The following is a 27,426-nucleotide window of genomic DNA, read 5'->3' on the forward strand; positions in this document are numbered from 1 at the left end:
ACTTACTTGGAGATTGGTTGAAAATATGAAGGCCAAAACACGCTGCAGTTTCACATGAGGAAAGTGCAGGGCTGCAGGATGATTAACAAGATGGCAGCAGGAAAATGCTGATATCCTACACAACAATTAAAAAATGTTGCTTTTCCTGATGAATCATTGACAGTCTTCTATGCAAAGTGATTCAGAAAACAAAACTAAAGATCTCTTGGAACTGCTGGTCGGGAATCACCAAACTAGAAGATTTAACCCTCTCAAGGCAGGCGTTGCAGATTTGCAACAGTTAAACACTAACAACCTGATTACCCCACATACATATTTTATGAGTTTTTTTTACTCAGAAGTACCACTGCAGGACGTGGTTGTGCATTAGCAACTAAAACTTAATTTGAGCCTGAGAGGGTTAATAAACCTGTGCTTGTAGCTGCCCTGCAGGCCTTGTCCTCAGACCTCAAACACTAAGATGATGTAAACAAATGTTTAATCGTGTGAATACATATCAAACATATTTAACAAACATCTTTTGTTGAACATACAGTAAAAAGTCGTGTATATATCTATATATATATATATATACATATGAAATGCTGCAAAGCGAGATGACAAGGCATAGAAAATATACATGGTTGTTGTGCAGTCCCTCTATGCTTTAGCAATGAACACAAAATTCTAATGATGTAAAACATCTAAGAAGAAACAAACCTTACTAAAAACCTGAGTTTCACATTAAAGCAAGAACGGTTTCAAGTATCAACTTGTTACCACTACAGGAGAGCAACAGTGTGAAATGCAGCTACAAAAGACATGATTTGGTTCGAAAATTGTTCTGAAATGTTCAGAAAATGAGGATTTCTGCCATCAGTAACAGATAAATACTTTGAGACTTGTGAATAATTACTCAGACACAATATCTTCCCGTACGTAGTTATTTGACAGTGCACACACACACACACACAGGAAAAAATAAAAAACAACAACAAAAACTGTCAGGCAGAAAGAAATGATTACACTTACGCTTGATACACTTTGTTACAGTACAAAAATCATATTTTAAAAATCAACTTTTTAGCTCAACTTTATACAAAACAGTTTCTCCATCTTGTGCTCCACCAGGAAAGAGCACTTTTGACTTCCTGTACAGCGCTCAAGCTTGACCTGCTTGCATTTCTATGCCAAAACACTTACAGCCTTCCAGTCATTGTATGTCTTCTGTGTATTTAATGGGTTTGACTGTCCAAGCATAATACAATCATATAAACACATCAGTGTTCAAGCTGAGACTAACTAGCTTGAATGTCCTGCCGCATACTGACAAACACAAATGAGAGAGAACTAACTCCTCGGTAACCGTTTCGTCTTGATCTACAGCCTGCGCTGTAAAAAATGAGAGTCATCATTTAAATAGGAAGTGTACCCGCTCTGCAAAAATGATATTGTTACCTAAAAGATTATAAATGAGGTGTTTAATAACTTCAGAAAACTGGGCTTCTCCAATATTTCCACGTTAATTTACATAAACTAACTAGGGCGCCCCTGTTGATCAGTACCCATCAATAACGCTCATGACTTCCTACATTCACTACTGGCATGCACAAAACTAAACCCGACAGTCTGTAAGAGATGCAGTCATTCAGAAGCTTTTATTGCCTTGTTAGAAATTATGCAGCGAGACGTTCACTGCCAGTACCTGAACTAACCTTCCACGTCTTTTGTGCAGAGCAGCCACCCTGAAAACCTGACCAGGGAAAGAAAAAAATAAGCCAGACAGTAAATAATAAAATAAAATAAAAACAAAACCTATAGTGTACATCCGTGTGTATCTGTAGAGGTAAGTTAATAAAGACTGACAAATTATGGCATCCAGTTATTCAAAATAAGGCAAAAAGGACATAAACATAAACACAATGATCTATGATCAGATATCTGACACTAATTACAGCTATGTAAATGTTGACTTCATGTACTAAGATTAACTTCATGTACTTTGTAAAGAAGACGCCGATTTCAAGTTAAAACAGTCCACTGGGGGAGTTTTACTACAATTCAGAATTGCTTCGTTTTTTTTTTTATCATTTTTCCTTTAAGTGTTTAGACTTTTGCTAAAATTTTCCCCCAAATTCACAGCCGCTCAAATGCTGCTTCAAAGTGTTTTCCACAAATCCTGAAGTTCTGACGGTGAAATCCTCGGCACTTCCATTTTTCAGGTTTCTAAAAACGCCTCAGAATTCACAAGACGTAAGGCTAACATGATCTCAGTGTCCTCGTTAGTAGCTACAACCGTGGCTCGTGTGGACTTCACTGCATCCTATCACTGCAGAATAATGCTTGTTTGTGTGTGTTTGGTTGACAGTGATCAAACAGACGTTCATCCTCTACTGCTTGGTCTGCTTCAGCTTCTCGATGTGATGACAGAGCTTTAGCGCAGGGCCCAGCTTCAGACCCATGTACTTCATAATGACGTCACTGCGCAGCAGCATCAGTGCCTTCCCATCAATCTCCTGTAGGGATAAGAGGATGTTTTCAGCTTGGTACGTACTTCATACTTTCTCTAAAACCGTCTAATAAAAATGTTAATGACTTTAACCAGACAACTTCCTTTAGCACAGCAAAGTAATGTATTGTGTATACTACTGTAGACCACAAGAGGAAGATCAGAGGTCGTCTTCGTCCATAATGTATGTTACTTAACATTTCAGTGCATGGCTGTTTGTTGAATTAAAATAAAACGAATTTTTATAAAAAAAGAGTGAGGTTAATTTAAATGAAATACTCACGTGTTTCCTGAACAGTTCCACATGCGGCCCGAGAGTGTGGGGATCGGCTTCTTGGACAAACCGTATGACATCATCAACCGACCAGGAGGAAGCGCCGTTTCCGGAAGCATCTTTGTCCTGTTTCATGTGGTCTGGACCTGTTGTTGAGCTAGCTGCTGCGAAGAATGAGAGCAAAAGGAAGGAAAAATAAATGAAGAATTATCAGAAAGGAAAGAAATGATCCCTGCAATAGTTTGATGTTAGGGTGAGCTGTTAACACGGCCTTGATATTTGTCTCAAAATTTGTAAAAAAAAAAAAAAAAAATTGGGTTCACAATAAAAGTAAAAGGGAAAACAAAACCCACGAGGCGAATATTTGTCTGTGTAGTGGTTAAAGAAAAACCTGGTGTGTCTGTGACTGTGTGTAATTAATCCTACCCTCCACTCGTCTGTGTGCACACACTGGGCCAGGTTCAGTGGGGTTGGAGCTAACTCGTCGGAGAGGCGGCGGCGTCTGTGCGTGTCCGGGGTAATACGGACGCTCCCTCTTGGCTGCTCTGTAGTCTGGCGTGTTGTGAAGAGGGCGGGGGCTCGGAGTGGGATCCTTAGAGGGATCGTTGTTAGGCAGGCCGTTCTCAGCAACACACAGTGGTTCTGTTTCAATAAAGAAAGAGGAGGAGATTAAGACTTCATGAGTGCAAGAAGAAAACTGGGGGAAAAAGCACGATGTACACAATGACACGTTGACAGACTCATTAAACAGCAGCGTGTCAAAAACTTTACACTACAACACACCACACTCCATCAAAGCTCGTAATAAATTTGAAAGCTTAAAAGCTCACAACCTTTAATCTTTCTCTTTAAAAAAAAAAAAAAAAAAATTAAAGCTCTTCACTTTTACAGTCAGTACATGCACACATTTCCCCCACCTGACTTGGCCCTATTGTAGAAGCGAGAGTTGTTGGTGTAGGGGCTGAAAGGCTGCGAGCTGAAGAGACTGTCACTCTCCAGATGTTGGCACATGTTCTCCAGGAACCGCAGCACAGAAGAAGCACTGGAGGCAGAGGGCAGCTTCACATAGCGGATACCATGCTCTGACCGCACTGGAGGCAAAACATGGCAGCTATTAGTTTGCATCTGAGTGTGCGCACACACACAAACACACACACACACACACCACACAATATGCATTCACAGCTAAAGAAAACAGCAGATGGTTTTGGGTTAGCAGCACTCTCCATTTATAAACCTGCATATTTCACCCCATCCCACACGGCACAACACCCTCCCATCCAAGCCAAGCCTGCACAAATCCACAAATTAAAACCCCTCTCCCCACCCAACCTCTCCCATAGCCTTCCCGATCCGACCCCCCGAGGGAGACTCAATCCCAGAATCCCAAACCAGGTTAGACACACATGTCACTTCTTATTACAGACAGTGCTCACATCAGCTGCTGCCACAGGCACCATCTTTTATTCCACCTCTCTCCTGCCTCTCTCTCTCACACACACACACACACACACACACACACACACACACACACACACACACACACACACACACACACACACACAGTACATTCACATGTGTTTAAACCAAGTTCACTGGGCTGATTGCCCATCTAGGACGCACAGTGTTGGAAACTCGAAATTAAAGGCGCTGTTTTATAAGATGTGATAATGATTGTGAAAATATGCTCTTGACAATTAAATACTTAACCATCATTTTTTTGTCACTTTTTGTAACAATTACAGAAAAAGGACAAAGCATTTTACTCAAATACATGTTAGATGTGTCATCGACCTTCATTGATATCGATTATTAGATATTATATTGTTCACATATTATTCCATGGTGTTCTCCTGATTTACCTCTAATGACTTCTCCTCCTGTATGGGACTGGCTCTGCAGAAATGACAGCAGTACAGAGGGCTGGTATGTGCAGTCGACGCAGGCCTGAACAGCCTGCTGAAGCACTGCGTTGACTGGAGCTGGACCGAAGTGGTCTGGGAGTTGCTGCACCAGTTTTCGATCAAGATGCGGGCCGTAGTCACCGTGCTTGTTCACATAGACACACACTGAGATGGCACAAATACAGGAAACATTTGCAAAGAACACAAAAGAATTAGACTTAAAAAAAAAAAAAAACAGATAGCAGAATACAAATTTTAATTGGAGTTTGATCGAGGCTGTTGTTACTAAAACTTAAATCGACAATTTATATATAGACTTTAATTTAAAACAGATACATTCGTTTCCACTCCGTAGCACATTATGATTGGCATGTTTTGACAATCTGCAGTCTCTCATGTACACAATCCTTGATTTAGTCATTTGTAGGAACCTATTTGAGTATTCTTGGTTAAAGCTCTACACGTACAAACTGCAGACAGACATGCCCCAAAGCTGCTTTAGCATTGCATTAGTTGAAGGCTCAAGGGCATTGTAATCCTGAAAAGTGAACCACTGATTCACTCTGTTTTTTCCAAGAATTTCTCTGTATTTGGTTGGATTTTCCTTCCCTTAGTTCCATAGTCCCCTCTTAGCATGCTGAAGCATGCTTCCTCTGAAGGGATGGTAACCAGATTAACCAGGTGATGAGTAATGGCTATGGTTTGTAGAAACAGAGAAGAGGTTTTTGGCAAAACTTCATAATATTCAAGGTGCATGGCAAAGGAGCATAAAGTCTGAAGTGGTTCTGTTGTATAAAGAACAACGTGACTACCTTCATCAGGGCCAAATAATTTTTCCATTGGTGGCTCATCAGAGAATACTCTTCCTCTTACTTACATCTTCCTCTTCTTTGTTATGTCCTTTTAGTGCCATTTGGTCCAATTTAAAAAAAAATCATGAGAATAGATAATTCATGCTACAATCCATCAAAACCCCAACATACTCTAATCTCTGTAAACAGAGTAAATGTAATCAGTTCTGCTCATTTCAAGCTTCTTCCATTTCGCACAAACCAGGTTAGACCCATTTCGGGTTTCTGTTAGAAGTATGATAGGGAAAGAAAAACAATCACAATTTCATCTAATTCATGTTAACGTCTACAAAAATAAAGCACACAAAATCATTTGATCAACCTTCCTATAAATATTTAGTATTGAGGCATTAAAATCTGTTTTGGTTTAGGTTTTTTTTACCTGTGCAAACTACATTTGTGCTGTTGTTAAGGTTGTTGTTGTCCGCTGAGACGTGGCTGATACTCAATCTGGTCTCTGGAGGTGGAGCTGTAACTGATGACGCCCCCAGGGACTGTACCACCCGAGGCTTCTTCTGAACCAAAAAACAAACAAAGCCTTTCTCAGTAAATCTCAGTAACCTACCTACAAAGGCTGTTAGATAATCATTTATTAACTGTCTCTTTTAACTCTTCTTCACATGGATGGCACTGCATACAGTGGCTTTTAAAGTAAGGACATTTTTACTTATACTTTCTTTTTTTTTATCAGTAATCAACTTTTGACTATTTTCTCTTTCTCTAAACCATTTCTGACATGGCAGAGTCACTGGCCAAGAGACTGTGGCTCTGGTGACATCTCACCTTGTTCTTAGGCTTAGGTCCTCTCTTCTTGTGTGGTCTGGGGGCCAGTTGAGTCTCAGTGCTAGTTCTGGCCGGGCTTTGTGACGCTCCATTTACCGCTGCTGCTGCTGCAGCTTCTGCCGCCGCTTTCAATAAAGCGATAGTCTGGGATTTGGGACGACGACCGCGGACACCCTTGCGTACAGGGAGGGGAGGCAAGGGGTTTGGCAGTCGGTACGAGGTCTGCATGGAGGAGGAGTTAAAAGACGAGCGACGTGTAGATGAGGTGGAAGAAACAGGGGCAAGCAGGGCACCAGGGAGGGTAACTGGAATAAAAGAGGATATGGAGAGACAGAATAAGTACATGGAAAAGATCTGAGAGATATAAGAAATCAAGATACTTCTCATTACTAAAAAGATGACATTCTAAAAGCTATTGGGCTGCAATTAGCTGCATCTCTTTCAGTTAACTTTTAACCCCGTAAAGCCTGAAACATGAAATAATTACTAGAATATCCTAACTTTTTAAAATTGTGTTTATTGAACCTTCTGACCTTTGAAAAAAATGAAGTGAAATATTAATCAGCATATGTGACTTTTTGTGCACATTTTTGTGCAATTCATTGCTTACAGTAGTTCATGTCTCTTATTGGATGCGTCAGGTTTTTTAAGGGGAAAGAAAAAAATCACACTGATGATGTAGAGGTGTCAAAAACTCATGTATCAGATGAGCTCCGTTTGGAATTACAAGGTTAACAAAGTCATCTTTATTCAGATTACTTATGAAAAAAAGGAAAAGCATCAAATAAGAAGCTAGAACCAGCAGATTTACGGATTTTGTTTGTTGCTTAATTAAAATGATTATTTAATTATCAAAATATTTGCAGATTGACTTTTATTCAGCTGGCCAGCTAATTATTCAATAACTGATGGTGCTTTACACACAGCAGCGCCCTAATCATATTTACTCTCCACCCATACAGAGGCTTTAAATTAAGATGTGCAGAGAATCCACTTTGCTGTAGGTCGTTGAGCCAAAGCGTGGAAAGCAAAAGTTAAAAGAAACACAAAAGCTGCGGGAAATGAATAACTGAGTCCTGCAGAGGAGACTTGTTTTGATTTTTCAGAGTCCCCTGGGATTGACAGGTCCTTTGTCTTCAGCTCCTCCCCGTTCTGAAATCAAAGTCAAAAGTCACGAGTCCCCAGAGAACCGCCTGAGTTTCCATTTTCATTTCAGTTTCACTTTTCAAACAAACAGAGAATTGTATGATTCTTTGTTATTTTGTGAGTTGGGACCATAATCTTTTGGCTACTTTCTCAAAAAAAAAGAAAAAAACAAACAAAAAAAACAAACGCAACGATACATCTAACCTATATCTGAAATATTAACCTTAGGGGAAAAATAATTAGCAAAGAATACTATATTAATAAAAATAAGACATATATAAATATACAGTTGTAATGTTTAAGGTTTTCAATGGCTTTTCTTATTACTTAAGGATGTTGTCAGATGTTGTGTAAACTGTAAAAACTAGTCACTGACATCAGTATTGTGAAATGTTAGTACTGCACACAGGCTGACATCCAGCATGGGATAAGCTGGGGTCACGTATACGTGCTTCCCCAGAACAGAGACTCATGATCTGGCCTTCATCCCTTATGTCAAAATAAAAGACTCCACCTCCTCCAACCCAAAACAAATGAAAAAGAAATGTTGAAAAACAATCTTAACAACTCACATACAATTTCCAACTTAAAACGCTTTATTTGAATATACCTGAAAGAAATAACAGGTACTTTAAATTCCAATCAGCAGGTGTTAAAATAGTAATAAAGTGACAAGGAAGTGAGAGGAAAGCTAACAGCCCCTGGTACACAAAAATATGACTATGCAGTGGCACCAGCAGCCCTTTTTCATTTTTCATTAGCCTCAGCATGACACTGTGATAAAATCATATAATTATCAGAGTAAATGTGTGAAAGAAATGTAGCCAGATAAAAGAAAGAAAGAAAGAAAGAAAGAAAGAAAGAAAGAAAGAAAGAAAGAAAGAAAGAAAGAAAGAAAGAAAGAAAGAAAGAAAGAAAGAAAGAAAGAAAGAACATCTCCTATTTCAATACAAATGTATAGCTTAGTGAGAGCAGGGGCTTGAGAGTGCATGTTAAAGCTCTCAAGGGGCGAAAGCTTTCATTAGAGCCCTTGACTGAAGCAATATGGAGCGACTATGGAAGGTCTACGGTATTCTCTGAGGGGCCAGTCTGGGCGCCCTGAAAGCTGCTTAATTGGGAAATGACTGAAAGTGGGCGTAGAAGAGAGCAGTGTCTTATTTCAGGGGGCGAAGGCTCACTTGCTCACCAGGAGCGGTCACACAAAGCGAGCTCAGAGAGCGGCGGCGATACCAACCTGCACGCACAGCGGTACGCTCATTCACGCTGAACTCAGAGTAGAAACCCTACAAAGGCAGATCAAAATATCTTTGCAGGGTACCAGTCAGTATCAGCGGGTTTAATTCACCGTAGGGAATCTCGGTTGGGGCTCTTCTCTGATCTTTCCCCGCTGCAAAAAAACATAATCCGGTCACATATGTGACAGCTACCGACGCCACACGTAACATTTCCACACTAGTGATTAATGTCATATCCTAACACATCCTGGTTTTGTTGTCACATAAAAAAAAATGATTGAGCTTTTCAAAAAAATTTAAAATCTGCTTATGAAGTACTTTCATTTAATGCTGTCACTGTGGCAGTATCGCATCATATTGGCTGTCTCAGTCTGTTCCAGCTGCACGGTGAAGCTATATGTTTACACTGAGCAAAGCTAACCCGATACCCTCACACTGAAGGTCATTTCACACCCTGTGGATTTGAAGTTTCACTGCACAGACTTAATGATGCTTCAAATTTAGGAGGCTGCATGCAAAAAAGGCTTAAACAGTAACTGCTGTATGTCCACATGTGAAGACAATTCAGTGCTGTGCTGGGAAGCTGTGGGTCCTTGCCTTTATTCGGATTTAACTTTGACTGGAGCAACTCGCGTAAAATCAGGAAGGAGTCAACAGATTACGATAATTAGCCCAAGTTATTCACCTAGCCCCAAAATCTCCCAGCTCAAAAGCCTAACCCACAAAACTCAGACGACTCAATGAGCCAAACTACAAACACTACAGGACACCACCAGAGGTCAGAGCTGTTTGGGTGATCCACACAATATTAGACACGTGATCTTGAGGCTAATCTGTGCTGTTAATGCATCACAAATAAACAATCTATCAGATGTGTCTGTAACAAAGCACTGTTCCTAGATCCAGCAATCACATTACAGCCGCTAATCGCACATAATCACATCTCCTGCATTACACCAATTCTTTAAATATCTGCATAGCAATTAAAAAAAAAATCAGTGTACCTTTTCATGTGCAATCAAAATGCCTTTATCTGGGTTTGTGTACATTTTGTAAGTGTGTAGATTTGTATATTTTCTCAAATTCATTCCAAAAAGAGACAAGAAGATTTTCATAATATAGTTCCCTATTTAGTGGTCTCATAGTGGGCATGTGCAAGAGTAAAATTATACTGTTAGTTGAGTTTTACACCTTAGCCAGTGATGCAAAGCAACACAAAGCGTAATACAAGAAGTAGTGTCACGGGTTAAATATGTAAAATAGCACTTTTTTCATTGGTTTTAATAAGTAATGTGTATGAATACATTAAAAAACCTGCGACTGGTAAAAGTCTGGCTATTCTAAGGTGACAAATCTTAATGAGACAAGGAAAAACCTTTTTTTAATTTGTTGTTTTGGGGGGGTTTTTTGTTTTGTTTCTGTATCGTATGAAAATCAGTAAATAATAAATACATAAAAAGGCAGGGACAAAAAAAGCAGCATGGCTTGCACAATGGCTAAAAGGGATTTAAAAATAAGACCAATAATAATTTTGGTTAAAAAACAAAGGCAAAACATCAATTTCAACAAACAGAAACAATAACAACAAGCAAAAATAAATAATCCCAAGTTTCCCAAAAAAAAAAAGCAACAATTCTTTTTAAAATGTCTGAGCAACACATGACTAGCATGTATACAATGTAACCAAACCGAGCCATATGGTACTGATCATGACTATATAAGTCCAGCTCGACCCACTGACCTGTGTAAGAAACCGCCTGAGGAAACACGCATGTTTGGCGAGAGTGTGTGTGTGTGTGTGTGTGTGCGTTCGTGCACGCATGAGAACGGCATCACGGAGCGAGAAGTGTGTCTGCTGTCTGGGGGGTGGGGGAAGGGGCCCCACAGAGTTCCCTCTCATCTAATTACACCACAGACACACACACACTTACATGTAGAGCACCCTCAAAGCAAACAGTCCATTCACACACGCACACACACACACACTTACAGGCTGTTCCTTTGAGTGAATTTATTGCAGTGTAAAACTCATCAGCTGCAGATTTAACTGTGATACTGTGTGTAGAAAGCAGAAGGGGAAGTTGGTTGTGTGTGTGTGTGTGTGTGTGTGTGTGTGTGTGTGTGTGTGTATAGTCCCAGAGTCTTTGTCCACACACACACACAAAGTCTTCATCACTGCATGATTACAAAAGTCAAAGACAAGTGCACATATAACAGATCTGATGTGCATTAATCGTTCCCGGAGCCTTCTGCAAACAAAATCCTGATGCCTTGCACACAGAAAGACATGATCAAAAACACATGGAGCTCTAAACTTAATTACAGCCAACAATACTGTTAAATCCTCAGACTCTTAGTCAGTCTGTCTGGCAGCAGTCACTGGTCTCTAACAATGAATGTGAATGAATGCAAAAAGACTCAAAAAGTCATCAAGCTAAACAAAGAAAGCAGCTTGAACCCCTCACACCAAACAAGTCCTCTACACTTGTGAAACAACTTTTCTGTGAAATGTAGGATCACTTTTCACTTCCTTTTTTTTTTTTTAGCTTTCGATACAGCAACACCATAAAGGGAATCGGGAGTTTTCTAGTAAACTACACAATCATTTCAATTATATTAACAAGAAATTATATGAACGCACTTCTACTACCACTACTTCCTGTTTTGAGGAAATTCATGATTGTGTCCAGCATTGTTAATTTGTTAGATTCTCAGACATGTTTCAGTTAGAAAACAGCAGATTTGTAAAACACAGTGAAGCACAGCGCACTCAGAAACATGTTACTGCTCCAAAATCAGACAGCAGATCACTATGTGTGTGAAACTGTAGCTCACATCAACCTCACAAGAAGTTTTTCTTTCATTTGCACAAGCGCAAAAAGAATATTAACTTGATAAACAAAGGCGACTCACCAGGAAATCCTCGGCAGGGAAACGAAGAGCTTCACTTCTGCAGTTGTGGCTTTCGTAGTAGTAGCAGTATTAGTAATACTGGAAGTTAAGGCAGCCGCTAGCCGATAGTAACAGTAGTGTGTATAACAATACTAGTGAGTGAGAACAGTTGCTTCCTGGTTCTCTCTTTGAAGCAACTCTTTATTCTTTCAGCCTGTTGTTGATTTCTGTCCCAGCCTGTTATTTCCTCTTCTTAACTTTCTCTGATATCCTGTCTTCATCTGTACTTTGTTGTCTATTTTTTGCGCCTCTATCAGCTGCTTTCTCAGTTTGCCTCCGTGGGTCTTTCCTCTCTCCGTCTCTCTAGCTTTCTCCCGGCAGAAGCCCACAACAAAGCCCACGCTGCTCCTGCTTTTGCCATTGGTCGAAGCTGCTGCAAAGCTTCCCTCCCAATGAATGAGCAGGCGGGGTGAGGGGTGAGGGAGGGGTGGTAAGATTTGCATAGGGGTTTTGGGAGGAGTAAAGAAAAGGAGGGAGGGAAGGAAGAGTGGGTGTGTGGAGGGAACTGAGTTGAGCCCTTTATTAGTGTTATCTGTAGGCTATATCGACAGTCTACATCAGTCACCTGCTTCTAAGCAAGCCTCTCGGGGAGGGGGGAGATGAGGGAGGGGACAGGGGTTAATGGTGGGGCTCCGGAGCGGATGGGGGATGGGAAAGTAGGGGTTGTAGGGGGGGAAGAGAGGTTAACCTGGATCAGAAGAGTCCTGATTGAGACGGGTGAAAAGGGGCAAACTCTTGGAGTTGGCGCACACACAAGCAAGCTCACACTCAACATAGAAACACACACACACATACACTGTCGCAACCAAGGAGCACCCACACCCCCCACCAGTGTAACCCTAGCCTATTCAGACATTCCCTGATGAAAGATGGTCAGGTCCAGCATCAGGAAGCAGTGGCATAGTCGGATAGCACCCTCACTCTGGAACAATGCGGAACAGAGCAGCCAGAGGAAGCCAGCATGGGAAAAGTCCCTTCAGAGACAACTTAATCTGTTTCTAAAGGGAAAAAAGCAGTGCTGATGTTGCAGATTCAAGAAAAAAAATATTTTCTTAACTCTACAGCACTAATAGACCTATGTTCATTTGATAACATCATTGTTTTTTATGTCTGCTTTTGCAAGAATGCTTTCTTTCCTTTGCACTGATTGTTACTGAATGTCTAAGTCCAATATCTTCCTGCTTGTGTGCCCATTAAGCATACTGCGGGTATAAAGTGAGACTTAGAAATAATTAAAGATGTGTAAATCCTGTGCATAAGAATCTAAGACGACGAGAAGTATTAATTTGCCTCAAAACAAACAAAAGATGACTGCCGTGTGTCAACGTGTGTCAACGTGTGCTAACATGGCGACGAGCTCTACCCTTCATGCATTATTCAGAGAGAAGAGACAAATAAACTAACACAAAGACGCATCACACCAAAAGTTTAAAAAGAAACAGGCATAATGACAAATTTCTTACAGTACAAAAAGGAAAATAATTACACCCAATCTTGGCGTCCCCTGTAGCTTCTTTCAAAAGTATGTAGCAGGGTCGCAACAGGAGAATTTTGATGAAAGCTAATGAGAATTTTTAAACGTAGTAGTAATTACAGAGTCTCTCACTCCTGTTCGCACATGCACAGATAATTATCAGCTCATTAACACCTCAACCAAGCCCTACTTATTCACTTATTCGCATCCAAACATGGTAGCTGTCTAGTGGTTTACATTATTCTTTTTTCTCCCCCTCTTCAGAGTGCACACAAAGGGAAAAAACCTCACGCACACACAGACTTGGAGATAGTTTCACAAAGAAAGGCTGAGACTCTGGTTTTGATCACACTAAAAACAGATGTTCAAAGCAGACGTTTTCTCTCTAAATACCTTTTTTTTTTGTTGTTTTTTAGTTTTTGTTCTTACCTTCTGTTTTCATTCATTTTTCTAGCATATCCTGTTCTATTTTAGTCGCTGGTTTAGATTGTTTGTGTGGGCTTGTTAGTGTCACTGTTTGCGTAGCAGCGTTTTACCATTAAAAAAGCAGCACTAATTCACTACAAACCGTGAGTAAATCAGGAGCTTAAACAATGGCTGGCGGAGCAGCACTGTTAAATCACTCAGCTGTATTCATTTCAGATGGAAAAAAGAAAAAGTCATCTGGAAGAATTCAGGAGTTACAATGACATTTCACTGGAAGAATGCACAAAGTCTGCAGATGAGGCTTTCTCTGTCCTTCTGTTAACCCGTCTGTCACACTCAAAATTGCTTCCAAATGGAATAACTAACAATGGCCTCATTGCTGTAAAACTGAAGGGGACTGCTGGATGTTCACTCACTTGCTTAAACACACTAAACCACATAATAAAAAGCCAGGTTTTGTCAGTTCGGGAGGGGGGGGGGGGGGGTGTCACTTTTTTGTCACTTTCTGCAACTTGTCAGAGTTCATATGAATCAAGACGATTGCACACTGGCTGTTTGAATTCAGTTCAATTCAATTCAATTCAATTAGCATCATTGTCAATGCCACAAAAACGACGAGACAGCGCAGCATCTCCATAAATTACAGCAGCAGTTAGGTGCGATATTCACACCTAAGACTTCACGTTATAGTTTCCAGTCTTCTGAAGGTCTTTTTAAGTCTTTGGACATTGGCCGCTTTTCACTCATTTTCCATCTAGTCCTTTTACCTGAACATTTTCACATTTATGTTTCTTTTGTCATTGTTTAGTCACTTAACTAACCAGTGAATCATTCAAGCACCTAACTCTAACCTAACCAGTTTATGTAATGTTTTTCTACACATAACATAAAACTTAATCGAATTTAACAAGTTTTCTGTTATGTGTAGACATAAGACAGGTGTGTTGTGGTTATTGTAGGTACTTTGTTACTAGCAGGCTTTTATTAAAAAAAAAAAAAAACATTTCTTTGGTTGAATTAATGAAAACTGCCAAAGATAACACAGTTTGACAGGAATAAAATAGCATTTTTGGGCCATCAAAGTGATTCCCGAAGAAATTTTGACTGAACATGTTGCATATCTAAGCATGGTGTGCAGTGTGTCCTTAAACAAATTGAGGAAACTGTTCAATTATAGGACAAAAGAAGATGTGGTAGGCCTAACAACTACCTACAGCAGATAAACAATATTTGAAAGTCATGTCATTAAGACATAGGAAACAATCCAGCAAAGACTTCTGGCCCTTCAGTTGATCCGTCCAGAAATGGTCTCAAGAGTGGCTGCCAAAGAAAGCATTATTAAAGAAAGGAAATGGGGAGAAAACGATGAGGTATCCAAATTACACAAGAACTGGACTGAAAATCATCGGCAGCAGATCTGAAATTTGATGGTAATTCCATGGTTCTGCCATGGTGTGGCTCTGTATTTCAGCCTGTGGTATTGGAAAGCTTAACAAAATTGACAGAATTACGCACACAGCCAAGCACCACCAGATTCTGATCCTCCACTCAATACCATCTGGAAAGCATCTGATTGGCAAAAGCAGCTGGCATCCAAGAGCATCAAAGGTCTGGAAATCTCCTTCAAGAAACCTGGAGAACTATTCCTGAAGACTAAGAAATGACAAGCTTACCTAAGAGAGTTGAACAATAAAGGTGATCATACCAAATATTAAATTTCAAGCAGATATAGAATTGTACAGACTCTGTTTTTGCCTCATATACTGTATTTTCATTAACGTCTACACACATTTCAATAAATTGCTGTGCCCATTTCACACTTTTGTAGCAAACTATGAAGAAATGAGGGGGTGGCTTTCCCCAGAAATAAAGACTGTGGAAAACTCACATGGAGAACGTTACGTAACGATGCCATTTCTCACCTTTGGTGATTAATATTTTGCCAGCTTGAGTGTAATTCACAGAGCTACAGTGAGATTTAATATCTTTTTAGTGGACAGAAACACAAACAAGCTGCAAACGTCCCTGCCCCAGGACTGCAAACATGCTCTGACATGGCACATAACTGTTGTCATCCATCAGTTATGTGGACGACCCACAAAAAGACAAAAAAGAAAAAGACACACACATGCACACACCTCCCTATTAATCAAGATTCTTGCTTTATTCAGTACCACAAGCTTCTTCAAACAGGGAACACCAACAAGTGGCTAAAGGCGAGGAAACTGCTAGATGGGAGCTGATGACCTTAACAGCAAACATGGGGAGGATTGATATTTATTACACCTGCCAAACTTTGTTTAGAAACCCCAGTTTCAGAGTCAACAGACTACCTCAAGAGCCATTCGTCAACGTGATTTTGATGGATGGCAAGTGTCTAAATAGCAGCCAAAGAAACTAAACAGCTGAACTCTGAGCATTTTGCACTGGATAAAATCACATGGAAACATGCTACGTAACTGCTGAGTGTAATTAGCACGTAATGCACGCTGATTGATAGTTAATAGCTCAGTGCTGCCCTCACACTAATAATAGGAACGGAAGCTCGAATTCCCACAGACTCACACTAGGACTGTTTTGTCCCACATGCCTCCACAGAAAAACGACACAGTACTTAAAGAAGCAGCACAGTGTTTTTCTGTCTTTAGATGTTTCACACAAGCACGCGCATTTGACAGATCTTCACATAGTTGGCGAAGCATTTATAAATATTTTAAGTATTTTAACAGATGAATTTCTTGCCAAACTTTCCACATCATTAGAGCAGTCTGAAACTTTGGTCTATGCCTCTCACTATCTCGTGGCCATGTCTACTTTGCAAAATTGTCACAGGGACTTACAGTACCGGATTAAATGCAAATGTTTTCAGATTTAATCAAACAAGCTTTCTAAGAAGCTCCCAGCAATTGAAAAAGCATTTTTAATAAGAATAAAGACTACACAAGTACTGAAAACTCATTAACAATAAAAATAAAAAAAAGCTACAAATCCACAAGATAGATCTTTAGTTTAAGTGGACGATTAAAGACACATAATTATTCAAACAAAAAATAATTATAGGCTTTGATAAAGATCTTCAACATTAATGATCTTTATGTTGTCATCTCCTGTGATATTTTTCCTCTCCAGTGTCCAGAGACATAAGCTCAATTTTCTCCACATACGCTGCACTAACGTTTAAGGCATTAGGTCTCATTGTACATACTTAATTCAGCAAAACAGGACAAATAAGTTCCCCCACATACAAAACCTTTCAGAGGATTATAAACTGAAATGTGTTCTTTCCGAGCGTACGTGACCAAAAACTGTATCTCCGTGGAAAAAATCAATGATTGCCGTTTTGCTCTAGCTGCCACACAACTTTGTCACGTCTTCAAAAGGGCAAGAAGGAGGAAAGAGCAGACCGAGCTACCGCACATTAAAACAGCCTGCAGTTATGGAAAGCAGCGCTAATGTATGATAAAAAGATCAGAAACTGGAATCTGCTTAAGCTGAGTCTTCAGGGAACTCTGCAGACTCTGTGTGGAGGTCAAAGCGGTGGGTCATAACCCCGCCAACCGAGCCAAGTCAACACACACAAAGAACAAATACAACTGAAGCCTTGACATTCCTAAACTGGTTAGCTTTACAGATTTTTTGCACTTTTGTTAAACAACCTTGACTACGGACCAAGACAGTCCATTGTCTGAAAAGCTTCTGGTGCTGCATAAACTATATTGATTACATTCTTATATTTATTTATTACAGTTTAATACATTATTTCCAACTCCTGCTGCTTGGAGCTGACTAAAATAATTATTGTGAAAAGGCTCTGCAAGCACCGCCTGCTATATGATTTCAGACAAAGAAACCATCTTGAAATATTTGACCTGTTATAAAAACTAAATGAGTAACACTTAAGAACAGGGAGCAGTGATTATGACATCTTTTACTGGTAATAACATCATCATGATAGTGATACTTAATCCGAGTATTTACATTTTATTTTATTTCAGTTATTTTTATAATCTCATTACACTTTAACTACAACTTAATCACACCATATGAGGCTAAAGCTTCACCTCAACTGGCTCATTAAAACTAATAATAGCTGATTAATAATGAATTAACTTAAAGCATTTTGCTCATAATGCTTGTGTAAAGTTACTAGATCAGGAATTATAAATATTGGACTGTTTTAAATGAGGTTTTGTTGTTTGTTTTTGTGAAGTATCTGAATATCCTTATCATTATATAAAACACTGTAACATCCTTAATGTAAATAATCAACCCACTGAAGGGAGAAGTTTTTTTTGTGATTGTTCTTAACTTCTGTTTTCAGCCATTGTGCTTCTCATATCCTGTCCTGTTTTAGTCACTGTTTCCGACTCTTTGCGTTGGTTCATTTGTCTGTGTTTATTTTACTGTTAGCCTCACTGTTTTACCATAAAAGCCTAACCGGGGGCAACATATACAAACTTGTGGCTACAAATCCTACGTAGCCTACATAGCACAGGTCCATTTATTTTCTTGCTGCTTATCCGACCAGGAGTGCAGCGGGACTGCAGTCTATCCATGCTGACACTGGGCAAAAGGCATAATTCTTAATTCCCTTATATGGTTTGCAGCATTTGAGCATTTGTGAGAATAAATAATAAGACACACACACAGAAATGCATATTAGCTGTAATACAATCAACACAAAATGCATCTATTCCTCACAGAGCTGAAGCTGACGGACCAGCTCACTCTCAACGTTCACACCACAACAAATTGAGTAACTGAATAAACGCAGTTAATTTCACTTAATCAAGTAAACGACTCGTTGCAAACTTAGCACCCTCACAGTTTGCCACAGATGATTTTTTATTCAAGATAATCCTGTTTGCGTCCCTCTGCACGTCTATGTAAATGCAGGGTACAGTTCCTGTTGTACACAGTGAATCTCTTACTAACCAATAAATAAAATGTCAGCAGAAATATGAAGAGAATATGACGCTAATCTGACTGAAAGAGTTTCAAATGTTTTCTGATGCAAAGTAAAAACTGAAGCTCTGACAGAAAAATAAGGCACTCCTATTTTAAGACAAAGCCTGTCTGTCTTTAAAATGGCGAGAGCGAGACTCGCGCTTCTTCTCTCTATTTAAGCGAAGTAAAAACCTCAAGCCTATTTAAAGAGAAGTGAAAGCACACAACAACTAGGTCAATACTTTGGTTTTTACAACCATGTTTCACGCACACAGTTATCTCTGCCACTCTGATCTCAATGTAATGCCACAGCTCCGACACACGTCAGCATTTATGCTCTGCTGCTCTCTAGAGGCCAAAACGTGTAGTGCCCGAGATCTGACCAAGATTACCAACCAGGAATAAATAATAGAAGGCTTGGTAATTAATTCCGTAAATTTGAGCCAAACTTCTCACATAGGAACCTTCCGTTCCATAATAACATGAATCCCATTGCTAAGATAAAATTACTGAACACAACAAACCTCTGCCTGCGTTTGTTTTTGTTTTGTTTTTTAATTTCACAAAAAAAATATATAATGACAGTGAGTGTTCAAAACATCTGGAAATTGTCCATCTGAGGACCATTCACAGAGAGCCAATTTATGGTGTGAAGTCAGTGGACACAAAGACACTGAAAGCTTCAGTGATCCAGTGGCTTTGAAACCAGGACCTTCTCGCTGTGAACTGTTAGCATCTCCCCCCCCCCCCACCAGCCACCTAGTAGATACACCTATGGTATCAATTTCAAAATCCTACGTAGCCTTGTTCTAAAGTTATCGCATTCACAAGATTTTCAGGAAACTCAACCTCTGACCTAGAGGTCGAGGTCACTGGCATTCAAATAGATATACTTATGGTATCAGTTTGAATATCCCATGTCACCTCATTCTCGAGTTATTTATTTTAACTGTTTATTCACATAAACAGATTTTTTAAAAAGCCCTAAAAATGCATGAGAAAAAACATATGAACCAAAGCAGCACTCACAGAAGTTTCCGGGTGGCTGCAGGTTGTGTTTCGTCAGGGCACACCAGCCGACAGGGAAGATGTCTCTGGAGTCGAAGGGGCACCAGTAGTCAAAGGCGCCTCGCCAGCCGTCGAACATGACAAAAATCTCCTGACCTCTGACCTCACCCACTGTGGCGGGACAAATCAGGTAAGGGTTCTTCCTGTCCACTGCCTCTAGCTTCATACCAGGCTGAAAGTAGTTTTTGGCAGGGCTGGCAGGTTCCTAAAGAAACACGTAAATATACATGCAAATAAAATGAATCCTGCAAATCTAATGGAGCTTTATTTTAATGGCAGATAAACTGTGCAGAAGGTGAAAGTGAACCACGGAGCCCACATACGGAGTAAGATTTCATTGTGTGATTAAAATGGACAAAATTAACTTAGTAAAGGCCGTGCTGTTGTTTGAGCATATAAAAAAAAATCCCTAAAAAACTGTTTACTATTACAAATTTCTATCCAGTTTTTAAACATTATTTTCACTAAACATAGCTGCCCTCTTCTTTTTTGTCATTACCTTCTTAAAAGCCGAGGCTGGGGCCATCTCTGCACCGCTGAGCGTCCGTAAGAGGAACATGGGCCAGGAGGAGGCATTCATCCTGAAACCTGTACACAAGGCCAAAACAATTCAGTTTAACCTGATTGTTAATGCTGCAAATTACTGACCAGGACTTCTCTTCACGTTCACACTGGATTTCTACATGGTTCTTCCACAAATATGATGAAGCACCTTTAAGTGCAGGATATTTTTATTCTGTTTATTTTAAAATAGGACTCAATGTCACCAAACTGCACTTAAAGACGAAAACATTTTCAAGGAACACTTGTGCTTTTCCTACTATTACAAGTCGAAACACACATACAACATAACATACACCCTTTTCCAACATACAGTCACTGGGAGAGTCCAATTAGGCAAATTAAGTACAAAATTATTTTGTGTATGCTCTAAAACCAAATAATACCGATCATAATGTTATGTTTTCAATGCATTATGTACATGCTTCTCATATTTTGTTAAATATATTTGAGTAAGTTTTTAGTTTCTAGGAACTGTAATCATTCAGATATTTCAATTTACAAACAAACACTGAACGTTACATGGAAGTCTTAATAATCCAAATTGTTCCCGGTAACAGCAGGAAGGCACCCACCGAGCGGCGGCTGCAGCATGTCTCCGTTCCTCTCGCAGGTTCCTATTGGCTGGATGTCCAACGAGTCGACCAGCCGCCAGAAATCGTTGGTGTTGTCGCTACCATCCAGACGCAGGCGTAGCCGAGTGCCCATCATCCCCATCACCGTTGCGATGCACACAGAGTTAGAGTTGCGAGGGTCCCGTGCTTCAAGTTTCATACCTGCCTTGAAGTCATTGGTGGGGGGGACTCTGGACTGCAAAGGGATACCAACAGACCTTCAGTCATCGCTCCTTGAACATGAAAGATGAGTCTGCTAATATTCCTCGAATGTGTACTGGCAATAACAACTACAAGAAAAACAGTTGTTAGTAACCGTCTTAGTTTTTTGTGACTTTTGCAGCCTGTGTTATTTAGCCCATCTGATTATATTTGACGCGGTGCCCGAGAACCACTTTATGTCGTTCAGTATACAGTACTGTGCAAAAGTCTTGAGCCACTTCCATTTCTTTTATTTTTCCTGGAAAACAGGAAAGAGGTGCAGCAATTTTTTTGAAACATGTGCACACACACAAATGGAAACACAGTATATAAGACAAAAACGGAGCTTTTACAATTCTACCAAGCTGGAAAGCTAATAATTGGTATGACCACCTTTATTCTTCAGTACAGCCTGAACTCACTCAGGCAGCTTGTCATTTCTTTAAGTCGTCTTCAGGAATAGTTCTCCGGGTTTCTTGAAAGCTCTTCCTTGGATGTTGGCTGCCTTTTGTTCTGTTCTTTGGGGAAGGCAATCCATGACTGATGACTGAAACACTCATTGTTGTACCTCTCTGCTGAACTCGTCTGTACATGCTGTAAATGAGACCTCTTGCCACTGATTTTCAGTCCACTTCATGAGTAGTTTGGCATACCTTCTCCCTGTTTCCCTATATTAAGAATGGCTTAACAGCCATTGGATCTGAAGGCTCAAGTCCATCTCTCAGGCTCTATGTCAGGTCCAGAATACAAAGAAATGAGAGGCAGAGGGCTCAGGAACAATCCTGTTGCACACATCCAGGTGATATGGATTGTGTGTTGCATGTAGATTGTGGTGTTTTGATCCTCAGTGACGTTGCTGCTGCTGCCACAGCGCTCTTTGATATTAATGCATGTAATGTTTGTAACTGTGATGTCTTTTTAATTATGGATGTATTTACTGACAGCTGAGGAAAAACACAGAAAACTTTCAAAAAGGATAACAAATGTTACAAACTGAGGAAATATTTAAGGTAATTAACTATTAAGGTTCATATTACAAATTGTGCTCATATGTTTGGGAGCCAGTCAAGGTTTTTCTTACAGTTATGTCTGGAAGGTTACTTTCAAGATGTAATACTTTACCAGTTTTTCATTTTTCTCAGAATTTTACTTATTAGATTTTGATAACTTTTTATTTTTCTAACAATTTAAACCGATGACATAAAGCTGAAAAATCCTTAAACCAGTGGGGTAAAGCTCATAAAAATGGGAGTTGTGCAAAATTCAGCTCTTTACTGGAAACCAATTCACTTGTCATGCATACGGCACCTTAACATTACATTTCGAACAATTCTATACTTTTAACTTTGTGGGAACAGTCTGGAGAAGGCCCTTTTCTTTTCCAGCATGACAGAGCCCCATTTGCACAAACAAAGGCCTTTAAAGGCATCGGTTGAAGTTTGGTGTGGAAGAACTTGAATGACCCTGACCTTAACCGCATCAAACACCTTTGGGATGAACTAGAACAGCCAGGCCCTTTTGCCAAACATCAGTGTCTGACCTCAAAAATGCTCTTTTGGATGAATGGCACAAAGTTCCCACAAAACACTCCAAAATCTTGTAGAAAGCCAGAAGAGTGGAAACTCTGCAAATAGGGACCAACTCCATATTAATGCCTATGCTTACTTCACAACACTGTGGATCATTGCATATGAAACAAACTCCACTCACAACACCGTGTTGACTGAAATGTTTCTTGTAAACAAATACTATATGTGGGGTTTTTTTTTAAATACACTAATCAGGAAGTACCTCTTTTGTCTGAAATCATCACAGAAAGTTTTTGTGCCAGGAAAGAAGCAATATGCTGAAAAGGGAAATTAATGATATGGCATCTTAAAAAAGCTTCTTAATGATCAAGTACCTGTTTGAAGCAAGAGGGCGACGCTGCAGTGGAGGACGTTTCTCTCAGATATTCCTCCCAGCTGAACGGTTCTGGCACAGAGGACGGAAACAAAACGCAGATCAGTCAGATACAGAACAGGTCAAAAAAGTGTAAAAAAAATCACGTGTTAAAATAAAACCAATCAACAAAAAAACCCTTGTAATAACACTAAGGCTAATTTAAGTGAAAGGAAAAGAAGCAATCCCCACTTTATATTTATAAAAGCAAAGTAAAGCTTAGTCTGCGCAGGATGTCAGAAATACACAAAAGAACGTGAGTAATACTGTTAGAAAAGCAGGGGTGCTTTTGTTAACCTACCCCGGAAACTTACTAAAAAAAGACATAATGAGTTACTAACTGTGGAAGTGGTGACACTGCAGTGGCTGGATTAATTTAAAAAAAGGTTTAAATTAGACTGATAATGAGAGGGTTAACAAAGAGGAGTGACAAGGCAGAGATCTGCACAGCTAACCATTAGACTTGTCGAGAGCAGAGCCCGCTGTGATGCTGCTTCGTCTCTCCTTCTTCTCCTCCTTTTGATCTGAAATCAAAGCGGTGATTGAACGGCTCATCAGAATTATGGAGCTTCTGATATACAGACTTTAATTACTGTGAGAATGAAGGCATTGTAACAGTTCTCAAACTACCTCAAACATACCAAACATAAAAGACTCCAATCGTGTCTTTGTTAAAAAAACAAAAGAAAGAAAAAACAAAAGAAAATCAGCGAGGATTTTGTTTTGGGATGTACCTTCTAGTTTGGGGTTTTTGGATCAAATTGGCACAAAGGCACTGTGCAGGCTTACCTCTGTGTGGCGTTCGGCCCATGATGACTGTGCTTCTTCGGGTCAAGTCAGGCAGGCAGCTACCCAAACAGATGCTAGAAATAACACAGTCAAAAGAGTTCATCTCAGTAGAGATCAAATGTAACCACTTAATAGCCACAAGCAATTTCCGTTGAGGGTTTTCATGTAACATAAACTTATACTTACGACAACATTAGAAATTTGATTATTTCAGATAATTAAATGGAAAATACTCTGTACTAAGCCCACGTAACAACATTAACAGATTATAAACTTATTTTAAAAATGCGTCCACTTTTTTTTCCACTTAGAAAGCTGACGTTCCTCTAGTTTCCAGAATATTGGAGAATTTACTTTGGAATACTACTGCAGCTTTATAAAGCACTAAATAGTTTAGAGCTAAATTACATTTCAGATCTGCTGCTACATTATGAAAAGTCCAGACCTCTCAGATTGTCTGGAACATGTCTGCTTGCTGTCCACAAGATTAAAACTATACACCGCAAGGCAACATTCAGTTTCTATGAATTACAAACTGGGGGGGAAAAAAGCTTTTTTTATAAAATTTTCTGTCCGTGTAGTAGTCCACTCTAATGTGTAATTTCCTGTTTAGTCTGTTTTATTTTATCTTGCACTCTGTTTCGTCTAAATCTTGTTGAAATATCTTTTTAAGTCGTCTTTCGCCTTTTCTGTCATCTGTAAAGTACACCCATTTACCTCGTTGTTTAAAATTACTTCGCAAATAAGCCTGCTTGACCTTTTTCAAAAATGCTGTGATATTTTGCTCACTCTCAACAAATCTCAGGGAAAAAGACCAAAAATGAAAAATGACTCTATCCAACTGTGTAGCCAAAGCCTACTAACTTACTCCTCTTATTGTGAATTACCTAAAAGCATAGTGAGCCGTGCTTTTGCACCAGGCGACCGTTTGTAACCATTACTTTGAGTCAAGTGCTTCTACAACCAATTGAATCCAAACATGGCTAAAAATAGTACCTACCAAACATAGCGTCCACACTTGTTTGAGTGCCAATTGTGGCACAATACAGACAAGTTAGGGAAGTACTGACAGAGCTGGATTAACATGTTTTAGTCATTTTATAGGATGAAAATCAGCCATTTCTCAAAGCCCTCTGTGTTATTTTTCTAACTGTAACCTATAATTTAACTAAACTTTCCACATTTAAATTTCAGGGGTCGTAGAGGATGCGCAAGAGCTGTTCATTGTGCAAAACAAACAATGAACTTCAAGCAGAGGCAAAGAGGTAAAACATGTCCAACAAATGCTCACTACCACTCATTTTAACTAGTTCAATTCCATGTGAACTCATCTGCTAGCAGCTTTTCAACCATTATTACTCCTTTTTCAAGAAAATCAAACTGTTACCACACTGCTTAAGCTCCGAATCTGGTCCAAAACCGAGGATCAATTTTAAGAGAAACTTCAGCACAGTGCCACTCCATGCAAATTCTGTACATAGCTACAGCTCAAACTGAAGAGAAGAAAAAAAATAATCCACAGCACACAAAAGAGACAAAAATACAAATTAAATCCACAAATCCAAAGGTTTAGATGTCTTCAGAAGCCTCACAATGTCTCCTTTCTTTGTGCTTCAAAGTTTTAGCATCTGCAATGTATTGTGGCCGACCCTCCCTCTGAAACCCCCCTCTCTCTAACCCCCCCTGTGCAATGAATCCCACTGAGTCAGAAGAAGCCATAAAGATTCCAAGCTGCCATAAAAAGCCATTAAGACGTGTGGAAGTGGGACGTCTGCTGGCAGACATGAAAAGGATTCCAGCTCCAGACCAGTTCAGTGTTTGCATTGGTTTGTCCGCCTTCCTCAAGAGGGTCAGACAAAACTGCCCCGCAGACCAGGAAGCACTTAATTTTTACAATCTCCATTTCCACTCATGCAGCCACTGATCTGGGATTAGTGCGACGTTCACAAAACGGAACAGTGAGAAGACGTGAAAAAGCCGTAACTCTCACTCAACAGGAGCTGTCAAAGTGTTTGTCACTGATTTTATTTTTATTTTTTTATAAGGCACACATGTTTAAATAAAAAAAAAATCTTTCTTATACTACAAACTGATTTTTGACTGTGTTATGTTCACTGGTCACTAAATTATTGGGATTTCCAGTTGTGGAAGAAAGCTAGCAAAGCAATAACAGAGGAACACAGAAAGTTTGTTTTGTTTCTTGACCAAAGATAAAAGAGGCCAATAAAACAAATCTCAGTCATCTTCCCCCAAAAGCTTTTTCTGACTCTTAATTAAGAGTCAAAGATACCTTGTTTATTTCTATTAATAATTAATCTAACTTCTTTTTTTATTATTAATATTTTTGTTGTTCTTTTTAGTTTGGGAGTGAAAATGTGGGAAAAAATGCTAAAATAAAAAACAAAGAAATAAAAAGTTTAAAACCAAAGAGTAATGTGGCGTAAAGGTTTGGGTTCTTATTGTTATTTTACTTTTAATTTTGAAATAAAATTTAAAGCATCACAAAAGATAAAGAGGAAAAATAAACGTGAGAGCAAAAACATAGTGGATTACAGTGCAGTACAGTAACGCTACACGTTCTTAACTGTAAACTGAGCATCTGGTAGTTTTGATTATTTCAGTTTTAACTGCATTTCAGAAACAAACAGAAAAAAATAAAGTGAGAAATTATTTATCTGATGAAGAATGAAGACGGTTGCGTGGACTCTCAACGACCAAATGGGGGAAGGTGACTTGCTGATTATTAGATAACATAATAACACCTTTACTCAACTGTTGAATAATAACTTGGTTTTTTAATTATGAGGGATGTTTATTTACGCTGCATCACTGTCTTCGCTTTTTTTTTCTTCAATAAAATGTTACAAGAGTGAGACGAGCTTCCAAAACCGGGTTTGAAACCACGCTCTCGGCCTGGCCTGGTGTTTCCTCTGTGAGGCAGGACAGTTGGGAGACAGGACGGTGAAGGGATCACATTACTGCTGCTGGGAGGCTGAGGGGTGTGTGAGCCGCTGCAGGGCGTCACCTCCGCGATCATAACTTGGGATTCTTTCAGACCCCATAACTTTAACAGCAAAATATTTCTTTTCTTTTTTTTTTTTCCAAGTCAAACTGTTTTCGCAGCACCAACATTAAAGATGAGTCGCATAAAAGCTTTGAAATGGAACAGCATGCAGGTTTAGAGGAAACAATAAATAAACAAAATTAAACGTGCATTGCTCTTTTTTTAAATTTGCAGCCTGTGAGGAGGGAGGAAGTTAAATAAGCTGAAGGTAGAAATTTAAATGTGAAGAAAAGTCTGTGACGCATTTTCATTTGGGTTATGGTCACATTTAGTGGGCGGGACAGAGCTCCTCACACGGGCTAAACACTGCTAACGATACACTGTATCCACAGCGGTGTAACTACAAGGCTGCAGGATCGCGCTAAACGGGTGTTTTTCTTTTCCTCCTCAGTTGCAGAGCAATCCTCTGCATTAGTCCAGTAAACAGAAAGCAAAGGGAAAGCTGCAGAGTTCTATGTAGCTACTGTAGGCAGCACCGAGCTGCCCGTCTGCACAGACTACAGTATAAACACGCTCCGCTGTCCGACACTGCGTGCGCTAATAGTAGGAAAGCTGAGCGCTTTTGACCGCAGCACGGAAAACAAAACAACACACGAGACTAATAAAGAGGGATGAGCCGTACCAACCGTGTCAACTGGGTATTTTGATGCGAGACTCCTCACTTTCTATCAGATGCAAGCCGCCATATTCGCTGCAGCTTCGCGCATG

General features: G+C 39.6%; 1 protein-coding gene across 4 annotated transcripts; it reads right to left on the bottom strand.

Annotated features, from left to right (window-relative positions):
- Positions 1 to 461: 461 nt before the first annotated feature.
- Positions 462 to 27,426, bottom strand: scml2 (Scm polycomb group protein like 2). Of its 4 annotated transcripts, none has more exons than XM_004543432.4 (14): positions 27,345 to 27,426; positions 23,655 to 23,728; positions 23,321 to 23,389; positions 22,828 to 22,898; positions 20,685 to 20,919; positions 20,048 to 20,136; positions 19,510 to 19,753; positions 6,301 to 6,605; positions 5,900 to 6,032; positions 4,625 to 4,831; positions 3,680 to 3,853; positions 3,189 to 3,404; positions 2,772 to 2,923; positions 462 to 2,495 (listed from the first exon to the last, which is right to left on the bottom strand). In XM_004543432.4, the coding sequence occupies exons 2-14, from the start codon at positions 23,674 to 23,676 to the stop codon at positions 2,370 to 2,372; spliced, it is 2,043 nt and encodes a 680-aa protein (XP_004543489.1). In that variant the 5' UTR covers positions 23,677 to 23,728; positions 27,345 to 27,426; the 3' UTR covers positions 462 to 2,369. The 4 variants fall into 4 exon arrangements, with proteins under 4 accessions (XP_004543489.1, XP_014267873.1, XP_004543487.1 ...); XM_014412387.4 differs by having other exon boundaries at positions 2,772 to 2,926; XM_004543430.4 differs by having other exon boundaries at positions 2,772 to 2,926; positions 27,341 to 27,424.

Source organism: Maylandia zebra, linkage group LG1, assembly GCF_041146795.1.
Source record: "Maylandia zebra isolate NMK-2024a linkage group LG1, Mzebra_GT3a, whole genome shotgun sequence".
Taxonomy (NCBI): Eukaryota; Metazoa; Chordata; class Actinopteri; order Cichliformes; family Cichlidae; genus Maylandia; species Maylandia zebra.

Bases quoted from the DNA above. Each gene is read 5' to 3' on its own strand.
- scml2 (XM_014412387.4), bottom strand. From the start codon at position 23,676: ATGGGCCGAACGCCACACAGAG. The intron at 4,832-5,899 runs GTAAAAAAAACC...GTGCCATCTCAG, and splicing joins CACAAATGTAGTTTGCACAG to TGTGTGTCTATGTGAACAAG. The intron at 2,496-2,771 runs GTGAGTATTTCA...TTATCCCTACAG, and splicing joins TGGAACTGTTCAGGAAACAC to GAGATTGATGGGAAGGCACT.